This window comes from Tenrec ecaudatus, chromosome 13 (assembly GCF_050624435.1).
Source record: "Tenrec ecaudatus isolate mTenEca1 chromosome 13, mTenEca1.hap1, whole genome shotgun sequence".
NCBI lineage: Eukaryota > Metazoa > Chordata > Mammalia > Afrosoricida > Tenrecidae > Tenrec > Tenrec ecaudatus.
Window position 1 is genome coordinate 42,352,298 of NC_134542.1, and position 19,693 is coordinate 42,371,990.

The window sequence follows — 19,693 nt, forward strand, 5'->3', positions numbered from 1 at the left end:
TCACAGTTTAGGAGGCCGTTAGGAAAAATAACACGTGAACACAAGCCAAAATCGGTACACAGTAAGGGTACAGTCATTGGTCAACATCACCTCCACTCTTCAGCCAGCAACTGTCTTTTTTGATTCTCAGCCTCTCAGCTACATGGTCCCTTGGCTTCTGCTTCAGTGGGCCAGGAAGCCAGCCCAGCCATTGCTCTGCTTCAGTGTCATAGTCTCCACCCTGCCCCTGAGCTCTGTCTCAAGGTCTCCTCCCCTTGACCTTTGGTCGTTGCCTACCTCCATGCTTGTGTCCCATGGTCACTGTGCTCTTACCTCTGGCCTCAGCCTCCGCCACCTCAGAGAGAGATCTCCAACAGGCTCCGCTTGTGGTGCTTCTTCTGATTGCCATGGGATTTCTCCCTGTGTTCCCGAGATTGCTCTTGTATACAGAGGAATGACTTTGATGAGAAATGGTTTTTGTCTTTTAGCAGACCACACCCCCAAGGAAACAAAAATCAGGACTTAATCTCACTTTGGTTCTGTCCAATAGCATAGCAAGACAATTCTCTCTAATATGGAATGAGAGCCACAGACTTAGAGGCCAGCATTTATAATACTTCACATCAGGCTAGAAGGGCCATATTAATCATCTACATCTCACTATGAAAATCTGTTGTTGAAAAAGATAAAATACACTCAGGGTTCAGTGTAGCAATAAGGAAACTCACAACCTTCCTCTAGTTCTTCAATGCTTCCTCTCCCCTCCAACTATCATGATCCCAATTCTACCTTGCAAAACTGGTTAGACCAGAGGATGCACAGCGGTACAGATGGGAACTGGAAACACAGGGAATCCAGGACAGAAGAACCCCTCAGGACCAGCGGTGAGAGTGGCGATACCGGGAGGGTAGAAAAGGGGAACCGATCACAAGGATCTATATAGAACCTCCTCTCTGGAGGATGGGCAACAGAAAAGTGGGTGAAGGGGATGCCGGGCAGTGTAAGATAAAATAAAATACTAATTTATAAATTATTAAGGGTTTGTGAGGGAGGGGGGAGTGGAGAGGGAGAGAGAGGGGGAAAGAAAATGAACTGATTCCAGGAACCCAAGCAGAAAGCGAATTTTGAGAATGATGAGAATGTATAAGTGTGCTTTACACAATTGATGTATGTATGGATTGTGATGAGCATTGTATGAGCCCCAATAAAATGATTTTTAAGATAAAATATTCATAAATTTTATTTTTTTTTTCAATTTATTTATTGTAACTATCATTGTATGCCAACTTAACTGCCACCAAATTCATTCTGACTCATGGTGGCCTTGTGAAGTGGAGTCAAACTGCCCCGATGGCTTTCCGAGACCATAGCTTTTTACATTAGAAAGCATCTTTTCTCCCATAGAGCAGCTGGTGATTTGAACTGCTGACCTTGCAGTTAGGAGCCCAAAGTGATAATTTTCCATCGTCAAGTACATCTGTACTTTAAAAATAAAATACAGCTTCATAGTAAAAAGTAGATTCATAGACTTGAAGGTGAAAACATCTGATTAACTCAGCCTCATATTCCAATTCAGTTGTTTATGATCATAAATACTGATTTTTATTTGCATATTCAGTCGTGTTGATTAAGCATACTATCTAAGAGAAATGATGGCAGAATAGATCATTGCAAGGCATTTATACCTGACTTTGGAATCTTCCACGATTTTTCTGTCACCTGAGTCAATCTTATTTGTGCATATACATTCACATGATTTTGTACTTAAGAAATAAATATAGTAAAGGAGATTATTTGACTCATAAGAAGATTTGTAAGCTCTCTCTGGTTTCAACTTAACCTTCCAGGCAGAACAAAAGAAGCAGAACTTTTAGGATATGCTTGATTATCTACTCGTATATAATTTTTTTAATCTTCCATTTAATTATAGTGGAACCTGGGTGGCATAGTGGGTTACTGCTTGGACTGCTAACTACAGGGTCAGCAGTTCGAAAGATGTCCAATCGTGGACACCCACAAGAGTAGATCTGCCCTGTCCTGGTAGGGGCACTAAGAGTCAAATCTATTTGATGGTAGTGCCCATAGGAGCCCCGAGGGTGCCATGGTTCGGTGTCCAGCTGCTTGCTGAGAGATGACTGCTTCAAACCTACTAGCTGCTCCGTGGGACTCACGCATGGGAGAGAGATGCCGCAGACCGCTCTCACAAGGAGGAGCATAGCAGCCCTACTGTGGGGAAACCACTTGGTCCTGTAGTTCTATAGTCATGATGAATCAGGACTTACTGAAAAACAATGGGTTTGGGTTTTCTATTGTTCTTTTTGTGTATCCAGCTTAAAACTGATGGTACAGAATTAATGCAGAGTTAGTGCAAAATGAAGAATTAAAAGTGTGTTTGCCTGTCTGTCTATCTGTTCATAGTGGACATAATTATTGTCACTAAACTGTACCTGAAGATTATTGAAATAGTAGGGGTTTTGTTTTGGCGATCCAACCCCCTCTGCTATGGAATTGATTCCAACTCATAGCAACCCCGAAGGAGACAGTAAAACTGCCCCATGGGGATTTTAAGGCAGTTAATCCTCAGGGAAGCAGACTAGCACACCTTTCTCCCTTGGAATGTTCTGTGGGCTCAAACTGCTGACCTTGGTGGTTTAATCACGATACTACTGGGCTCCTTGTCTTGTTGCAGATAACAAAAATTAACAAAAACACTGCCGTGTAATTCAATTCATAGCAGCCTTATTTACCACAATTTAAAAAACACGAACCAGCAACAACCTGTTAAAATGTATGTTGCCTGTTATTTAAATGGTAGTCCTCAAATCATAAAACCCGTATCAAAAAGAGAGACGCCATAGATTAAGCAGTGTATGCATCTAGCTGTGGGCCCCTCCACTGTTCATTCTGAGTGTGAGAAACAGCTGGCTGAGCAGCAGGAAAGCGAAGTAGTCCAGCTGCTTGCTTTTGAGAGTGAATGTGGGGAGAAGCTATCGAATAAGGATTAGAATATTCTGTAGCTCTAAGTGTTCACGGCTGAAGAGAATTGTAAGTGGTAAATGTAAATAAAGTTTTGTTTAATTTGTGTTCGCCATTTATAAAAGGCTCATGAAATTATTTGGGCATGAAATGAAAGGGAAAGGAAATATTAAAGAGAGAAAATAGTGTTTTCCATATTGTGCCTCAGCAAAAGTAACATCATTTAAGAATCGCCACTTTCAAGAATTTCTGCAAACTGAACTGTTAGTAAACCCTAGCACTTTTCACTCTGGAGAATAAATAGAAGCTAGTAAGTAGTGTTGGACTGTTTAACACCAGGTCGGCGATTGAAAGCCTCCAGCACTCCCCAAGGGAAGATGAAGTTAACTTCTCCTTTAAACAAGCAGAGCCGCAAAGATCCTATTTTGGATCAAGATGATAGTGGGTATGTATGCATGTGACAGAATAGATAGTTAAACAGGATATCCTAGTTCTTCCTGATTCTTTAACTTTCCCACTATCTATATGGTTACTCTCACTTGCCTATAGTTGTCGTATGCCTCACCTTTTAACATTACAACTTAAAAGTGTATAGCAGACGCTTTGATAAGTCATCCTGTAGGAAAGCCCAGGAAGTTTTCCCTGACAAGCACTGCTGGGGGAATTTAGGGCATGTTGGAAGGGGCCACTCACTGACAGTTCTCTGATGCTAGACTTTCTGCCCTACCTGTCCATGGTGGTGCACCTGGACAAAGCAACAGAATGGCTTTGTGCAAATATATTATTAGAACACATATGACATAGAATTATTTGTACCCCTTTGTCTAATTCCAGAAAAAAAAAAACCATTGAATTCCATAGATTGAAATACATGAGTCTGTTATTCCCTAAGACATAGACTATAATATCAAGTCTTAATTTTTAGAAGATTGTGTTATTTCTGAAGCACCGGGTTAGCCATTACTCACTAACTACATTCCATAGGGTGGTGTTTATAGACATTAACCAGAAACTCATTACTACATGGGCTGCATTAGAATTATGTGGAAGTTAAATTACGACTATTTCAGCATTCATTCATTCAACTATTTAGTGTTCATTTTCATGTATTATCAAAATACAGAAATAATACTACAACACTGTAATAGCATAAATCGCCAAGTTACAGAAAGAAAGACATCAAATCTGGCAATAATGGTTTGGGATAGTTAAATTCAGTGTTAAATGTCATTCATTTTACATAACGGCTATAGCTCAAGGAATATATTTGGCCGTCCATGTTTAATAGAACTAGGATTTAGACTTTCAGTAGGATCATTAATTTAGAACTATAAATGTGAACATCTTATAAAGTAAATGCAGTCTGTTTTCTATAATCAAGTAAGAAATAAGTGTGTGTACTTTATCTTACTTTTAACATGCATTAAACCCTATATACTCTTGAAAGATAAAATCCATTTTTAATTTTTTTTTTTCAGTCTCTGACATTAAGACTTCAGGATTATCCATCTTTGTCTCATCTCGTTGTCTATGTACCATCTATTCATGGAAGTAAGGTAATGAATTAATGTTGTTAACTGGAATATTTGGAGGATATGCATCCTAAATTCTAAAGTTAATTTTTGATAGATTCTTCTGAATTTGGCTTATCTAAAGCAGTGGCCCGTTTGAGGAGCCACATAGACTGTTCAACCATCTGGGTCATCCCCTCTAACTTGAACAAAGCAGAATAAACCCAAGGTCTTTTGTTCCCAGCGGGAACTGGTTCCATTTAATCAGTCTTTGAAAAGCAATTAATTATTTGTTACCCCTTTCTGTGAAGGAGCTTTAAAAAGTTTGTGGAGACTTTACTTCTTTATTCTACATTTCCATAAGCTTTTGGAAGCCCCTCTCGCATAAGACGATGTGCCAGGAATTTCAGGAGGTACACACACGGGGAAACGTCGACCCTCTACTCGGAAAGCTACATGTCATAATAAGACAAGGGCAGAGAATGCATTTAGTAGGGGAGAGTGGGAAGAAAAGAAGTTCTGAAACATACATAATACAAGTCCAAATATTGTAAGAGCATGAAAAGGGAAGGGGGAAGAATATCTCCGATAAAATCAAAGAAGTCTTCAATGAAGGGAGATTTGAAATGGTCTGGTAGAGCTGTTGGGTGTGCATTCAACTGCTTCCCACAATGTCATTGGTTCTAAACCTACCAGCCACTCCACAGGAGAAAGACGAGACTGTTCCCATAACGACTGATAGCCTCAGAGGCCCTATGTCGGGGTGCTCCGAGTCAGAGTTGATTGATGGCAGTGGTTGTGGCATTTCTGGTGGGTAAAGGATAGTTTGGATTTCGATTGGTAGAATGAACTTCTAGGCCTATGCTGGTCAATTTAGGCACCTATGACTATTTAATCAAAATTAAATAAAATTTAAAATTCCACTCCTCAGTGGTACTCTCCTCTTTCCAAGTGCTCTGCCGTTTTGTTGCAGAAAGTGCTGGAAGCACAGTGGCACGGTGGAAGCACAGCATGGAGGTGGGAAAGCATGGGGTGTGTTGGGAGAAGGGAGTAGTAAATTTGAAAGGATGGACACAATGGGTACAGTAGAAAGAAAATAATGTAGGGCTATATGTGGGGGCCATAGATAGGTGCTTTTTCCACCAGAGTAGTAATGGTGTCAGAGCTAGGTGTTATGAAAGAGTAAATTTCTGGTGGAGAGAGATGGGAAGCAGAGAGACTAGGCCCCTCATCAGGCCTGTGCTAGAAAAGTGGGACTAGAAATAAAAGGATGGTGATTGGAGACAAGTGAGAGAGAAGGTAGAACTAAAAACACCTCCGTACACTCCCTTCTCTTTTTCGCTCCCGTAATACTCTCTTTATAACCTACTACGTGGACTGATCATTTATTGGGCATGTCTCTCTTGGCCGTCGCTGGATTGTGAACTGTTTGAGAGAAAGGATTAGATATAATTTTTTTTATTTTGCATTCTTAGCTTTTAGTGACTATCACGTAAATGTACAAAAATTCCGTAACTGAAAAAAAAACTGAGATTGGTGACCAAAATAATTAGGAATATTCAAAAGAAGTAAGGAAAGGTTTTGAGAATGATGATGGCAATGAACGTACAGATGTGCTTTGCACAATTGATGTATATATGGATTGTGTTAAGAGTTGTATGAGCCCCCAATAAAATGATTTAAAACAAACACAAAAAAAGAAGTAAGGAAATGGAAAGAGGGGTGTTCTGGAGAGTAATCTTAAAGATTTCTCAAAGACATAGTCTCACAAGCCCTTTATTAATGGATTCATTGTTTTGTTTCGCTTAGCTCTTGTGAAAGGTAATTCAACATCTTCAATACTAAAACCTCTCTTTAAGGGTTTTCTGTCAGGTGAGTTGGTTTTGAATAAATCTAACATATTTCCAAAACTTGAAAAAGGCCCTCTTTGTTAATGTAAGAAATTAATGAACCTTCCTGTAAATAGATCCTCTTAGTAGTCTAATAAATATGTAATGTGTCTTAATGTTCTTTGGAAAGTACACTGCTGACTCTGCTGCTGTGCAGCCCTCTCACACTAGAATGATAAATTGAGCCTTCCCTAATTTTTCATACCTATCTCGCAGCCCATTAGGAGAGTGTATATATTCAGATGGGCAGTTATAAAAAATTAAGTCAACTGATATATTAATATATTTTTGGAAATGTAAATATGAAATTATCTGTAGTTTCTTATAACAAAAAATAGATCTGTGGATTATTCCCTACCTTCCCCCTTGGATAAGAGTTTATTTCATCACAATGATGAAACTGAAACACCTCATGACATGGATGGATTTGAGTACAGTTAATCACAAAAAGACAGTGTATGAGACCACTGTTAAAGTGTTTTTTTTTTAAATCATGATAAAAGGTTTTCATACAGAAAGAAATAGACTGGTGATTTCCAAGGCTGGGAGGGAAAGGAATGGACGGGGAAGTTAATAGGCCAAAGGGTAAAACTAGGGTAAAGGTCAAGAAAATATCCTTCTAACCTTCCTAAGGTCATGAACCTTTCATACAGTTCCTCATGGTGTGGTGACCCCCAACCATAAAATTATTTTTGTTGCTACTTCATAACAGTAATTTCGCTACTGTTATGAATCTGGCGACCCCTGTGAGAGGGTCATTTGGCCCCCTTGCAACTCACAGGTTGAGAACTGCTGTTGTAGAGGCAGTGGCCAGGTACGGGGCACACGGGGAGGGGGAGTGGAGAGACGACTGGCTGGAGTCAGAGTAAGCCATTGCAAAGTTTGATACATTATTTCAGTTATTGAATGCAAAAATGATCTGATATGTAAACCCCTACCTAATTCATAATTGTTATTCAATTATGCAAGCCAAAAGGCAAAACAAAGGTCTAAATTTAAAGCAGGTATCTTAAATACCTTTACAGGATTATCTAAAACTGACTTTTAAAAACTGCTTCCTGATTCAGGCAGTAGCTCATTCCAGCTCATTTTGTAAACATATAATGAATAATCCTATACATTGTTCTAATTATTTGACAGCTGTTTTCTCTGATGAAAATAACTGTTCTTTTCCCTGCGTAGACTATAGTTGCTTTGTTTTTAGACTGTAGTTTTAATAGCAGCTGCAGATCTATTTTTTACTTTTAAAAACAACAAAACATCCACTTAAAGAGGCAAGCAAACATATTGCCTCAAATATAAGTATAGCCAGGGAGTAGTTATCACAATAACCTAGGGTAGACCCCATTGGCTTTCTTCCCATGGGCAGGAAAATCCTTGCTAACCAGTTAGACATTATATAAATTTATTCTTTGGCTCTTTTAGAACAAAATTAACTTGTTGCATTTTGATTCATGTAATAGAATTATCCACTTAACAGAAACATCTCTTACTACAGATATCCCAGCGCAGAGCTTTCTGTTTGTTTGTTTGTTTGTTTGTCGTGGTAGAGCTATTTCCCAATCACTGCCATCAAGTCAGTACTGACCCTAAGGACCTCTGTAGAACTGGAGGGAACTGCCCCTCTGAGTTTCCAGACTGTCACTGTTAATGGGCGTGAAAGCCTTGTCTTTCTCCCTGGGGGCTGCTGATGGTTTCAAACTGCCCACCCTTGAGGATTGCAGCTCAATGCTACACCTCCAGGACCCCAGAGATATTACTAGAAAAGAAATATTCTTATAAAATATTTAAATGTTTAAAAGAAAACAGGTGTTCTTGTGGGATACCGATTGGTGAAACTCAGAACACTCTGGCCCTTAGTTACCCTTCATCTGGAAATAAACTCAGCCCGTGGCTCAATTTTAGCCAAACCATAGGTCTATTATGGGAACAAAACACTAGTGAGGTACACACACCTTAGCATAACCAGCCAATGTGAGGTCGAGAGGATAGCATTTGCCCGAGGACAGAGGTCAGAGGGTTAGCAGAGACTGCGTAGAAGTTTGGAATACAGGGGAAAGGTAGGGATGAGTGCTTTGCGTGAGTCGTTTGCAATGAGTGAGATGAGCTAAAATATCTATGGATTATTGAAAGTAAACTGATGATCTGTTCTGTAAACCCTTGCCCAAGTAGCAATAAAACGTTTTTTAAAAAATCACAGTGATGCAGATGGTATAACTTTACTTTTTTTAGATTAATTTTTACTTTGTAGTCAACTTACTTACAATTTACAATAATAAGCTCTTATGGGCTCTTTAAAAAGTAATATGTGTATAACAAAATCACCTTTTCTCTGTGAAGTATTTAGATATACTGTCATTTAAAGGTTATAAGGTCTTACCAAACTTTTCTGTAATACTTACTTTGATACATCCTCCAATGTCCTTATATTATAAACACTTAAAACTTTAAGAAAGCTTTTCTGTGAATCTATTGTTAATGCAAGTATGCCTTTCATAATTACCCAGTAAGCTAAATAAAATGTTCTTTTCATGTTTTATCAGCATAATCTCTACTTAAGGCATTCTTACCTTCTAAGTGCAGCCAAAACTACAGTGTTCCAGGTGACACTGGTTCCAAAACAAAGGATTATAGAACTTTATTTTTCACTCTAGCATTCAATAAAAATCTTTGACCATAAATTTATTTCTAGTTTTCTGATAAATTAATGTTTCATATTTCAGTTTGTTGTAGACTGTGAATTCTTTAAAAGAGAAGCAAGATCCGTTCAGCTTCCTGTAACTCATCTTTTTTCCTTTGGTGAGTACTTTATTTCTGGAAATTAAGAATAGCTATTATGTTTTACAGAATGCCAATTTAGCATGCTGGTTAGTTTCATAAAGCAGAGAATTGTCAGATTATTGTTCTGTAGTTCTTAGAATAACCATGTGCTCTAGGTCAGTGGTTTCATGCTTACTGAAATGATAACTTTAAAAATCTCCTCATTCACCTACATTTACAAGCAGGGGGTTGAGTTTTAAAGTGAATCCATGTTAAATGTTGGTACTATTAATCCAACAGGGTTGTCTTCAAGGAAAGTGGTCTTAGATACAAGTGGCCTGTTTTACAATATAGAGCTTCTGAACTTTGGACAGGTAATTGTTTAGACTAGAACAAGATTTTACTTTACTGCTTAGTTAAATAAGCAAACTAGTAAATATTTGTTTTTGTTTGTTTGTTTGTTTTTTGGTGGCAAACTCTATTAGATATACCAAGCTTTTAAAATCAACGTGGTGAGCAAGTGCTCAGGAGGCAAAGGTAAATATATTTTCTGGAAAAATGTATAACAAATAATTCTATCATTCAAAGAGTCATAAGATCTTCACTAGAATTTTCTATAATAATTTTACTTTTCCAAAAATTTTTAATAAAGTAAAATGAATTATATAATGGTAAAGCTGTTTTTCTATTTCTAAGGAATGTGGCAGATAATCTTTCTTAACAGTAAACATGTTTATCAGTTCAGTTTTAATAGCCATGTTTATCTAGCTGTCTTTTTATATTAGCAATTTAGATTTAACTGGTGAGTCTTTTTTCCACATTTAGTACTTTGCAACTGCTGTAAGACAGCAGTTCTCAACTTTTAATGCTGCGACCCTTCATGTTGTGGTGGCCCCCAACCATAAAGTTACTTTTGTTGATACTTAACTGTAATTTTGTTACTACTATGAATCGTAATGTAAATATCTGATATGCAGGATGTATTTTCATTGTTAAAAATTGAACATAATTAAACATAACTAAAACAGTGATTAATCACAAAACAATAATAAGTAATTATATATTGTGAAAGATTTGTTTTTTCCAATGGTCTTAGGCGATCCCGAGTTGAGAACCAGTGCTCTAATGTCTTTTGGTTAAATCATTATTTAGGAAAATTCCTATAATAAGACATAAACCTTATTAATTTTTTATATGAGCAGGGTAATTGTATAAATAGCTAGGTGTTTTAGCAACTTTTGTAGCATTTTATATAATGGTTACATATATATATATATATATACACATATTTTTTGTTTTAACAGAAGAAATAACAAGTATATATAAACTTCATGTTCCTTGGTCTTATGAAGATTCACTAACCATTGCACAGTAAGTATATGAAGGAATTTACTTCATACTTTGGTATTTTTGAATAATAGTCTGTTTGGTACATTTGTTTAAATCCCAAACTATTAAACTATGTATGCATCCTTTTTGTTATAACACTGTGCCCATAATTGAAGATAGATAGAATTCTTTTTGAAAGTCTCTATAACGTAAACCTTATTTGCTTGAAACACAGCCTGTTCCCACCTCTGCCTAACTACTGAGCGCTCACACTCAAAGACGTGTCCATGTGACCAAAACATCGGCCCATTCATCACGAGCTACTCTGATGTCTAACAGCTAGCTTTTGCTGTATTACTTCATTTTGTGGTCATTTACCAGGGTTGTTTATTTAAGAATTGACAATTATCGTTTCAGGGTTCCATCTTCCACAGAAATTTCTCTGAAACTTCATGTTGCTCAACCAGAAAATGACAGCCACGTAGCATTATTAAAAATGTACACGTCATCAGCCTGTCGTTATGAGGTGAGCTGGATGCTAGCTTAATCTTAACGTTATGCCATAAAACAAGCAGAAAATACTTGAAAACAATGTAGCTTCCAACTTTATCCTGACTCGTGGCAAACCTTCCTATTACGGAGCAGCGTTGCGCCTTAGGATTTTCTTGACTGTAATCTTTGCAAAAGCAGATCAGCACTGTGGTGCTGCTTGGTAGGTTCACACCACCAAACAGTACAATAGTGAGCAAACAGGCGAAACAAGAACTCGCTGCTTGCAAGTCTTTAAGAGGACAGCCAGCTCATCTTCCTTATACTGTACTAGGTGAGACAAATTGTTAGCACTTCTCAGGGACCTTCGAAGAAATAAGGATCTTTAAAGCTTTGTCCATTTTCTCAATTAATACTGCCTCAGTATTATGCTTAACTGAACTACCTGAACGTATATTTCCCAATAAGTTATTAAAAATAATGTAAAAATTGAGAATGCAGGTTAACCCTCTAACCTCAAGTCCAGAATCAACGGAAAAATAAAACACACAGTGAAACCAACTGACCTGGCTTTTCTGCAGTAAATGTGATGTTTTGTTTGGTGTTCTTTTTACTACCTTGACAAGTTTCTTGTTACTCTCTTTGCTTAGCTTAAGGATCTTTGCTCTTCATGAATTGTCTGAGGTTCTATTGGTCATTAATGTGTGTGATTTGGTGCACGTTATTTTACATGTCTGTTTTACAACCAGAGTGGATCTCCTGGGATCAACTTCAGTTAGAGAAGGGAAATACCCTTGGGAACTGCGTTTTATGCACGTGTGGACTCCTCAACTGAAGGGGTCCTCCCTATCGCAGACCATGCCAGGTTCAACCATCTCAGCTGAAGTGATTCAAGTACTTATTTAATGATGATGACAGCACAGGTCTCTAGTTCATGTGAAACATATCGTTTCTGTTCAGCTGTTTTGACCCACCCCTAAATATTGGGATTCTTTATTATGACTTTCTTAGAGTGAGCAAAGACTGGTGTCATGAAGTGCATGGACTCCGCCCCTATAGCCAAGTTAAAGTTGGGGTGATATTAGTAGTTACTTTATATTTCTTGGGTTTTATGGATCCTTAGGTATCTGAACAGTGAAGGATCTTGGTGGGCTATATTGGATTTTTGCCTTAACCTTCCAATTTGGCTATATTATAGAGACAACAAAAATTGCATTAATCTGTCTTCAAATAGTACATTGCTCTCAAAATGTCCATTTGTTTATGAATACCAGATGCTATCCAAAATTTCATTTTTGACAAATTAACATTATACTATAACCTCCCCTATAAAAGACTTATCTACTTTTCCAAAACTTGCCAGTGTCAAAAGTGTATTATTTTGGCTTATATACTCCTAGGTGTGCGCTTACTTGTTCCTGGTCTTAAGTCCTGTGAAATGTATTATCAAATTTACTTAGAGGTAGCTTAGCTTAACTAGACAAGAAGGATTTCAAAAACTTCATGGAAAACAGCATTATCTTTTCATTCTAGTTTTCCAGAAGTTTTGAAATAACCTTGTATTTAGAGCTTTATCATTGTAGGCTTAGATTTTTTTAAGTACTGATTATATAGTAGGTTTATTAATTTGTACTTAATTTTTTAAAGCAAGGTATATTTTGCTGACATAATGGTAATAAAATATTCTAATTAATTAGTCAAGAGTTAATACATGCAGTGTAGCATTCATCCAGTGATCAAAGAATTAACAATCAAGAAATTGTCATTTAAGTAAAACCACACTGAATACAATTTAAATATTGTGATTCAGAAGATTGTTTAGGATCTCGAATGTCTTTAGGTATATCCTTATAAGAAATTATTAGATTTAGAGTCATAAGAAATTGTTCAATGTAGCAAAATGTGAATTTACAGAGTTCAAGGGAAATAACCCCCTCCTTTTTTTGTGTAATTATTTTAAACTAGGTGACAGTTAAGACTTCCTTTCCACAAATACTTGGACAGGTAAGAGAGATTTCTGGTTAATTACATATTGCCTTGTGAATAGAAACTGTAAGCAAGAGGTAGCCAATTTTTTCAATAAAGACCCAGGTAATAAAGATTTTAGATTTTACAGACCATATATGATTTCTACCATGGCTACTGCTTCATTTACTTCTCTCATGTTAATAAAACAAATTCCCAAATTGTTCTTGGACTGTGGGCCATGGTCAGCCAACTACTGCTGCTTATGCTTTAAGATGATGTTTTCATTTTAAGGTGAGGCAAATTCTTAGAAACTCTTTGTAGAAAGAGCCGATATCTAATCCTCAAACAAACTATAAGTACGTTTGCTAACATGATTATCACAGTAAGATTCTATACCTCATACTGTAATTCATTGCCCAATAAAATTTGGGCTGTGCCATATAAATGAATATTTACATGGTTGGGTTTTATTGTTGTTTCTGTCATCAGGCGGTATCGTGAGATAGGTTGGACGGTAATACAGGCTGTGGTGGTCAGGACCAGTGCTTCGGGAGACTTTCCTGGACACGGAAGCCAAGCCTAAAGGCCCCCACAGAACTTGTTTATTTTCTCTCAATGAATTAAGTGGGAGGGTTTGCATTTCAGACCATCAATTTGCCCTTCAAAGTTCAAATCACTCATACCCTCACCCTCGCCTTAATTTATTCCACTCCTCTTCCCTGATTTCTCCCTCATGCTGTTTATAAAAGGCAAAAGTATTTTTATTAAATGTAAACATTGAATTGGTTTAAATTCATTTGGAATGTCTTCATAAGTTACAGACAAGTGTTTCAAAAATATGGAATATTATGACTGTGATGTTGATGTAAAAACTGGAATTTTGACATAAAAGGATGATAATGATTTAAAGGAAATTATGTAGCTGAATTTTGCTTAAATTTTTATTATTTTCATGTTATATATACTTTGTCTGTTATGTTATGCAGTTCAAACTCTTAAGTTTATTATTTTGCTTACAATACCATGAAAGCTAGAAAATAAAAAATGTTTAAATTAAAAATTAGTAGGCATTATCTCAATTTGATTCCCCACAACCTGGTGAGAATTAATAAATTTGTAATACTTGAATATTCTAAGTTTATATATAAGAATTCTATGCTAACTTAGAAAGGGACAATTAAATATTAATATAGGCTGGAAATATTATGGATAGTTATAATAAATATTCCAAAATATCAAGGGAGCCATTATTAAGAGAAATTATTTCCTGGAACATAGAAATTTCATACTCAGTATGTTTTGAGTATAGCTTAAATGTATGTTATTATACTGGGGTATACTAGATAAGAATATAATATTACTGTCTATTATCTATATTATCCTTGGGGATTAAAGTTCAGATTAATAATTAAAAAGTTATGTTAGCTTTTTTAAAATCATTTTATTAGGGGCTCATACAACTCATCACAATCCATGCATACATCAATTGTGTAAAGCACATTTGTACATTCATTGCCCTCATCATTCTCAAAACATTTGCTCTCCACCTAAGCCCCTGGCATCAGCTACTCATTTTTCCCCTCTTTCCCGCTCCCCACTTAACTTTGTACTTTATAACCCATTGACACCCAGTCAGTTCTGACTCATAGCAAGCCTATAGGGCAGAGCAGAACTACTCTCTAGATTTCTAAGACTCAGTTTTTACCAGAGTAGACAGTCTCATCTTTCTTCCTTATAATACTCTGTAATCAAGCATAATTATATATCCACCAAAAGAAGACAGGCTCCTCCTATTCTTGTTCAGACACCAAGAAGTCTCTAAAGAATACAACTGTATGGGCTTTAAAGGATCAGATTAGGTGGGCTTTTTTTAAAATGTGAAATACTTTGTGGATATTGAGAAATTTTGAGAATGAATAACCTCAAATTATAGAAAGGTCTAAGATGCCTTACTTAAAGTTTATTTGGAGTTTTATCTTAGGGACCATAAGAAAATGAATTGAAGCTCATAGTACATTTTATTTCACTTTTTAGAAATAATACCTTTTTAAAAAAATACTTTTATTGTGGGCTCTTATATCTCTATCACAACAATCACAATCCATACATTCCTCCGGTGTGTCAAGCACATTTGCACATATGCTGCTGTCATCATTTTCAAAGCATTCTCTTCCCACATGAGCCCCTGATAATCATCTCCCCATTTCTTTCCCCTCCCTCTCTCGGCCCGCCCGCCCTAACGAATCCTTGATGAGTTATAGGTTATTTTTTCCAGATCTTATATCGTCCTCTGTCGCCCTCACTTTTCCATCATTTGTCCCACTGGGATGGGGTTCTAGATTGGTCCTTGTGATCCATTCCCCTTTCCTACCCCCACCCTTCCTGGTATCTGTACTCTCCTTGGTGAATAATACCTATTTTAAAGGTGTTTGTAATTTCAGGGAAAACGAGTAAAAGAAAAACCAATGTAAACAATTTTTTTAACTTGCACATCTATTGTATTTCCATTAGAAAAGTATTATCTCTAAAATTTTGGTCCACTTTCCTCGTGCTTTGGCCATTCAACTTGGATACTTTTACTTTTATTCAAGTAAAAGCAGAATCATGAATTTGACACGAGTGTAATACCTCACTCTATTAGTAAGATGTAATTGGATTAGGTGTGCTCTATTATTATCCACTAGGGTAACATCTTTTCCACATATTGTTTCCCATCACTGAGTAACTAATTTATCTGAGTAACTAATGAGTGAACCTTTGTCCACATTCATTGATTATAAATGAATGTGACTTATAACACTAGCAATTAAATTCATCTGATCTACAATTCATGTTCAACTCTCCCCTTACAGGGAATTTCCACACACACAAAATCATCTTAAAATAATTTTTAAAAAAGAACGTTTGAGAATCTTTAGTCTTTAAATAATTTCTGAAAATATTTTTTTCTGATAAAAGACATTTACAGACCAAAAAATAAATTGAAAGTTACTTTCTCGAGAAAATTTAGTAAATAAAGGTAGAAATGAAGCCCAGTATTGTCGGATCTCTGCACTTTAACAGAAGCTCGAATTCTGGGTTTTTAGATGAAGTCTGTTAGGTCTTCAGTGTCTATTTTTTTTGTTGTTTAAATACTGTAGCAAAAACTAAACTAGCTGAAGCACATCCAAGTTTGAGTCTGTTCCAAGGAGGCCAATTTGTAGTTGTTGACTTAGTCTTATCTTTGACCAGCTGTTTTTCTAGGCCAGTAAAACATTTAATTCCCTTACAATGAAACACTTCATATGTGAATACCCTGTGTAGGACTTCTTAAAGATTTCTTATGTAAAGGAAAAAAAAAAGATTTCTAAAGTCAGTGAAGGGTATTGAAGGTTAGTAATTTCAGCAAGCGTTTTCTAATCGCTTGCCATATGCCAGTTACTATTCCAATGCTTTACACATTTAATCCTCGCTGTCCCTTGAGGAGTTATTAGCTGCATTTATTGGTGGGGACATACCAAGGAGTAGTACATCTGAGCTTGCCCACGGACACAGAGCTACTGAGGTGAAGCTGCAGTTTAAATCCAGCAGTCTGGCTCCTGAGGCTGCTCTGCAGCTTAGCTTTCCTTCCAGATTCTTGATAGCTAAATTATGGGGTGTATTTCCTTTCCTCATATGTCGGTAGCAGACAGTTTTTATCATACAGGGTGTAAAAAAGACCTTTTCTCTTTTCCAATGACTCTTCCCTCCTGTACTCTAAATTATAATTTATGAATCACAAGTAAAGGATATAATTTTGTTTTTAATTTTTCTAATCTCTTAACAAGAGAATCCATGGAGCAGCTTCAGGGAGACCCTGACCTCCCTGAAACTTAGCCATATTTATGTGGGCATGGACTTCTGTGTCATTTATCAGATTGCCAGCAGAGTTTATGTCTGCTCCTTAGAAATTCTGTAAGCTGGAGAACATGTTTTAAGTAAATTGCTTTTTAATATTTAACATTTTTTTAAATTGCTTTTTTTTTTTTTTTTTTTTTGCTCTAAAACGTGCCGGTTTTACAGAGACTGGAGCAGCTGCTTCTACACTCAGTCTCCAGAATGCTGGATGCAACAGTGGTCACTCCACCCATCCTGCTTCAGTCATGCTCTTCTCTCTTAATTGTTCAGTTTATCTTAAGCCTCATCCTAATCACTTAGTGCTGCGGTAACAGAAATACTACAGATGGGTGCTTTGAAAGCACAGTAACATCATGTGCTTATTCTCGGTTTCTAGAAATTTCCTAATTTCTTCTCTAATCTGTGCCAGTACGCACTCCTTTTGCAGTAGAGTTATTCATCCTCCAATTGTTTGCTCTTGTTTCCTTCATCTTCCTTTTGTTGATTTCCAGCCACATGGCCCATTGGTCACATGTGGTCTGCATGATCTCAATGTGCTTAAATTTATGTAGATTCACCTTATGCTCCAACATGTGGTCTATCTTCAAATATGTGCCATGTGGGCTTGAGAAGAATGTGGGGTTTTTTTTTATTTGGATGCAAAGCTCTGTAAATATATATCAGGTCAAATTGTCTAATTGAAGTGTTTAGATCCCTAGCCTCTTTTTTTAGTTTCTTTCCCTGTGATCAATATTTCTCAGAGAGCGGTGTTTTGAAGTCACCCACTATAATTGTTGAGACAGTGATTTCTTTTTTCATCTTTTGGAGTGTTTGGTTGACGTATTCAGCTGGTCTCTCATTCGGGGAATATATGTTTACAATGCTTAATGGTTCTTTGTCTGCCATTCTCTTGAGCATTATATATTGTCCCTCCTTATCTCTTTTAATGGTTTGCACTTTGAGGTCAATTTTACCTGAGATTAGGATTGCAATCTCTCCTTTTTTTGTATTGCCGTTTGCTTGGTATTGCTTTCTCCAGCCTTTGATTCTCAGCCTATTTTTGTCTGTAGCTTTGAGATGTGTCTCCTGTAGGCAGCAGATTGATGGATTGTATTTTCTAAACCAGTCTGCTAACCTCAGTCTTTTAATGCCTGAGTTCAGCCCATTGATATTCAGGGTTATTATCTCCGTCTGCGGACTCTGTGATGTCATCTTAAACCTTTTGTGTTAAGTGTTTTCCTATCTTCCTTTCTTATTAGTGTGTTGTGCAGATCATTCTTGTGTGTATGTGGATCATTCTTGACTTCTTTCTATCCTTAAGCCAATGCTATTTTAGGGTCTGTTTTCTCTTTGTTGCCCTCTGGGTGAGGTTGTTCTATGTGGCGGTCTCTTATTGATGCTTGGTAAGTGTTGTTCTTCTGCCCATACTGGGTCAGCAAGGATCCTTTGTAGGGCTGGGTTTCTTCTAATGTATTCTTTGAGTTTTCCTTGTCTGGGAAGACTCTTACTTCTCTATCTATCATAATCGATAATTTGGCTAGATAGAGTATTCTTGTGTTTACTTTGTTTTTTGAATATGTTACTCCACTCTCTCCTCTTCTTCATAGTTTCTGCTGATAGGTTTGAGCATATTTTTATTTGGGAACCTTTATATGTGATTGCTTGTTTTTCCCTAGCTGCTCTCATAAGATTTTCTCCTTTTCCTCAGAGTTGGATAGTTTAACTATTATGTGTCTTGGTGACTTCTTCTTGGGATTCAGACTAGCTGGTGTTCTTTCAGCCTATTGAATGGTTGCCTGATTTTCATTTATTAAGCTGGGGAAGTTTTCCTCCAAGAATTCTCTTACTATTGTTGCAGATGATTTCTTTGTTGTGTCTTCCTCCGGTAAGCCAATGATTCTAATGTTGTTCTGCTTCATAGCAGCAGACATAGCTCTTAGGTTTTCTTCAGCTTCTCTGATGATCTTATTAGATTTTTGTTCACGTTTGTTAAAGTCTGCTTGGCTGTCCTCCAAGGTCTCTGCTTCCTCCAGTCGATTCTCAATATCTGTGTTTATGCTACTGGTTTTGTTATCTCCTCCCTAAGTGCCTGTATTTCCCTCTGGTGTATGGCCTTTATCTCCTCTATAATCTCATCCTTTTTCTGTATTGTTTCCCTCATATCTTGTATGACTCCAAGAAGCTTTCTGAAAATTTCTTTCTGTGGTAGCTCAATGTCTGCTTCTTCTATGCATGTCGTTATGTTCTGCCATTGCCTTTTTGTTTCTCCTGTTTTTTCATTTGTTTTTCCTGTTTTTGTTTTCTCCTGTTTCTCCTGTTTCAGGTTGTTGGGACTGGTGGCTGTTTGCGTTGCGTTGTTTTAGAGGAGCCAGGTGCCATTTTCCAGGGAGTCGAAGAGCACTGGCTCTCTCTGGGAGACTTGTAGGAATGCTTTTTCGAACTGCCTACAGCTAATTTCACTATGGAATTAACCTACCACTTTATCCTCCTGTGGCTTTCCTCTCAGGGGAGTGTCCCAGAAAGCTGGTGGGTTGCCTACTTTGGTGTTGCAGAGGTTAGGCAGAGGTTCCTGCTACAGTTTGGAATGTTGACAAGTGTTGGCCTAGCTGCCTTATGCCCCCAGGTATACAGGAAGGAATTCCCCAGTGAGAAGCTGGGCAGAATATTCCCTGGAGGGAAAGCAGGGCTTTCCCCAGCCTCGGGATAGCTGCACAGTATTGAGTTCACCTAGCTGCGTGTGGTGCAGGCATAAATGCCCTAGGCTTAGGGGAGTGGTCTGGAGGTCAGCAGTGGAGTGTGAGAGAACAGGAAAAATAGGATTTAAAAAGTTTAAGAAGTAAAACTGCTTGGACTGTGCAGGGGATATAGGGAAGAGAGGGAAACGAGCAACAATGTAGCTGAGTCCCATCCCTGCTCGCAGAGCTGGGAGGGTTTAGT

General features: G+C 37.3%; 1 protein-coding gene across 1 annotated transcript in view; it reads left to right on the forward strand.

The window, feature by feature from the left end:
- Nucleotides 1-19,693, forward strand: part of PGAP1 (post-GPI attachment to proteins inositol deacylase 1) — a 79,496-nt gene that overhangs the window by 38,754 nt on the left and 21,049 nt on the right. The window contains exons 13-19 of the mRNA XM_075529022.1: nucleotides 4,434-4,511; nucleotides 9,079-9,154; nucleotides 9,416-9,489; nucleotides 9,601-9,652; nucleotides 10,420-10,486; nucleotides 10,862-10,970; nucleotides 12,899-12,937. Coding sequence (XP_075385137.1) covers nucleotides 4,434-4,511; nucleotides 9,079-9,154; nucleotides 9,416-9,489; nucleotides 9,601-9,652; nucleotides 10,420-10,486; nucleotides 10,862-10,970; nucleotides 12,899-12,937 — 495 coding nt within the window. The remainder of the gene's footprint in view (nucleotides 1-4,433; nucleotides 4,512-9,078; nucleotides 9,155-9,415; nucleotides 9,490-9,600; nucleotides 9,653-10,419; nucleotides 10,487-10,861; nucleotides 10,971-12,898; nucleotides 12,938-19,693) is intronic.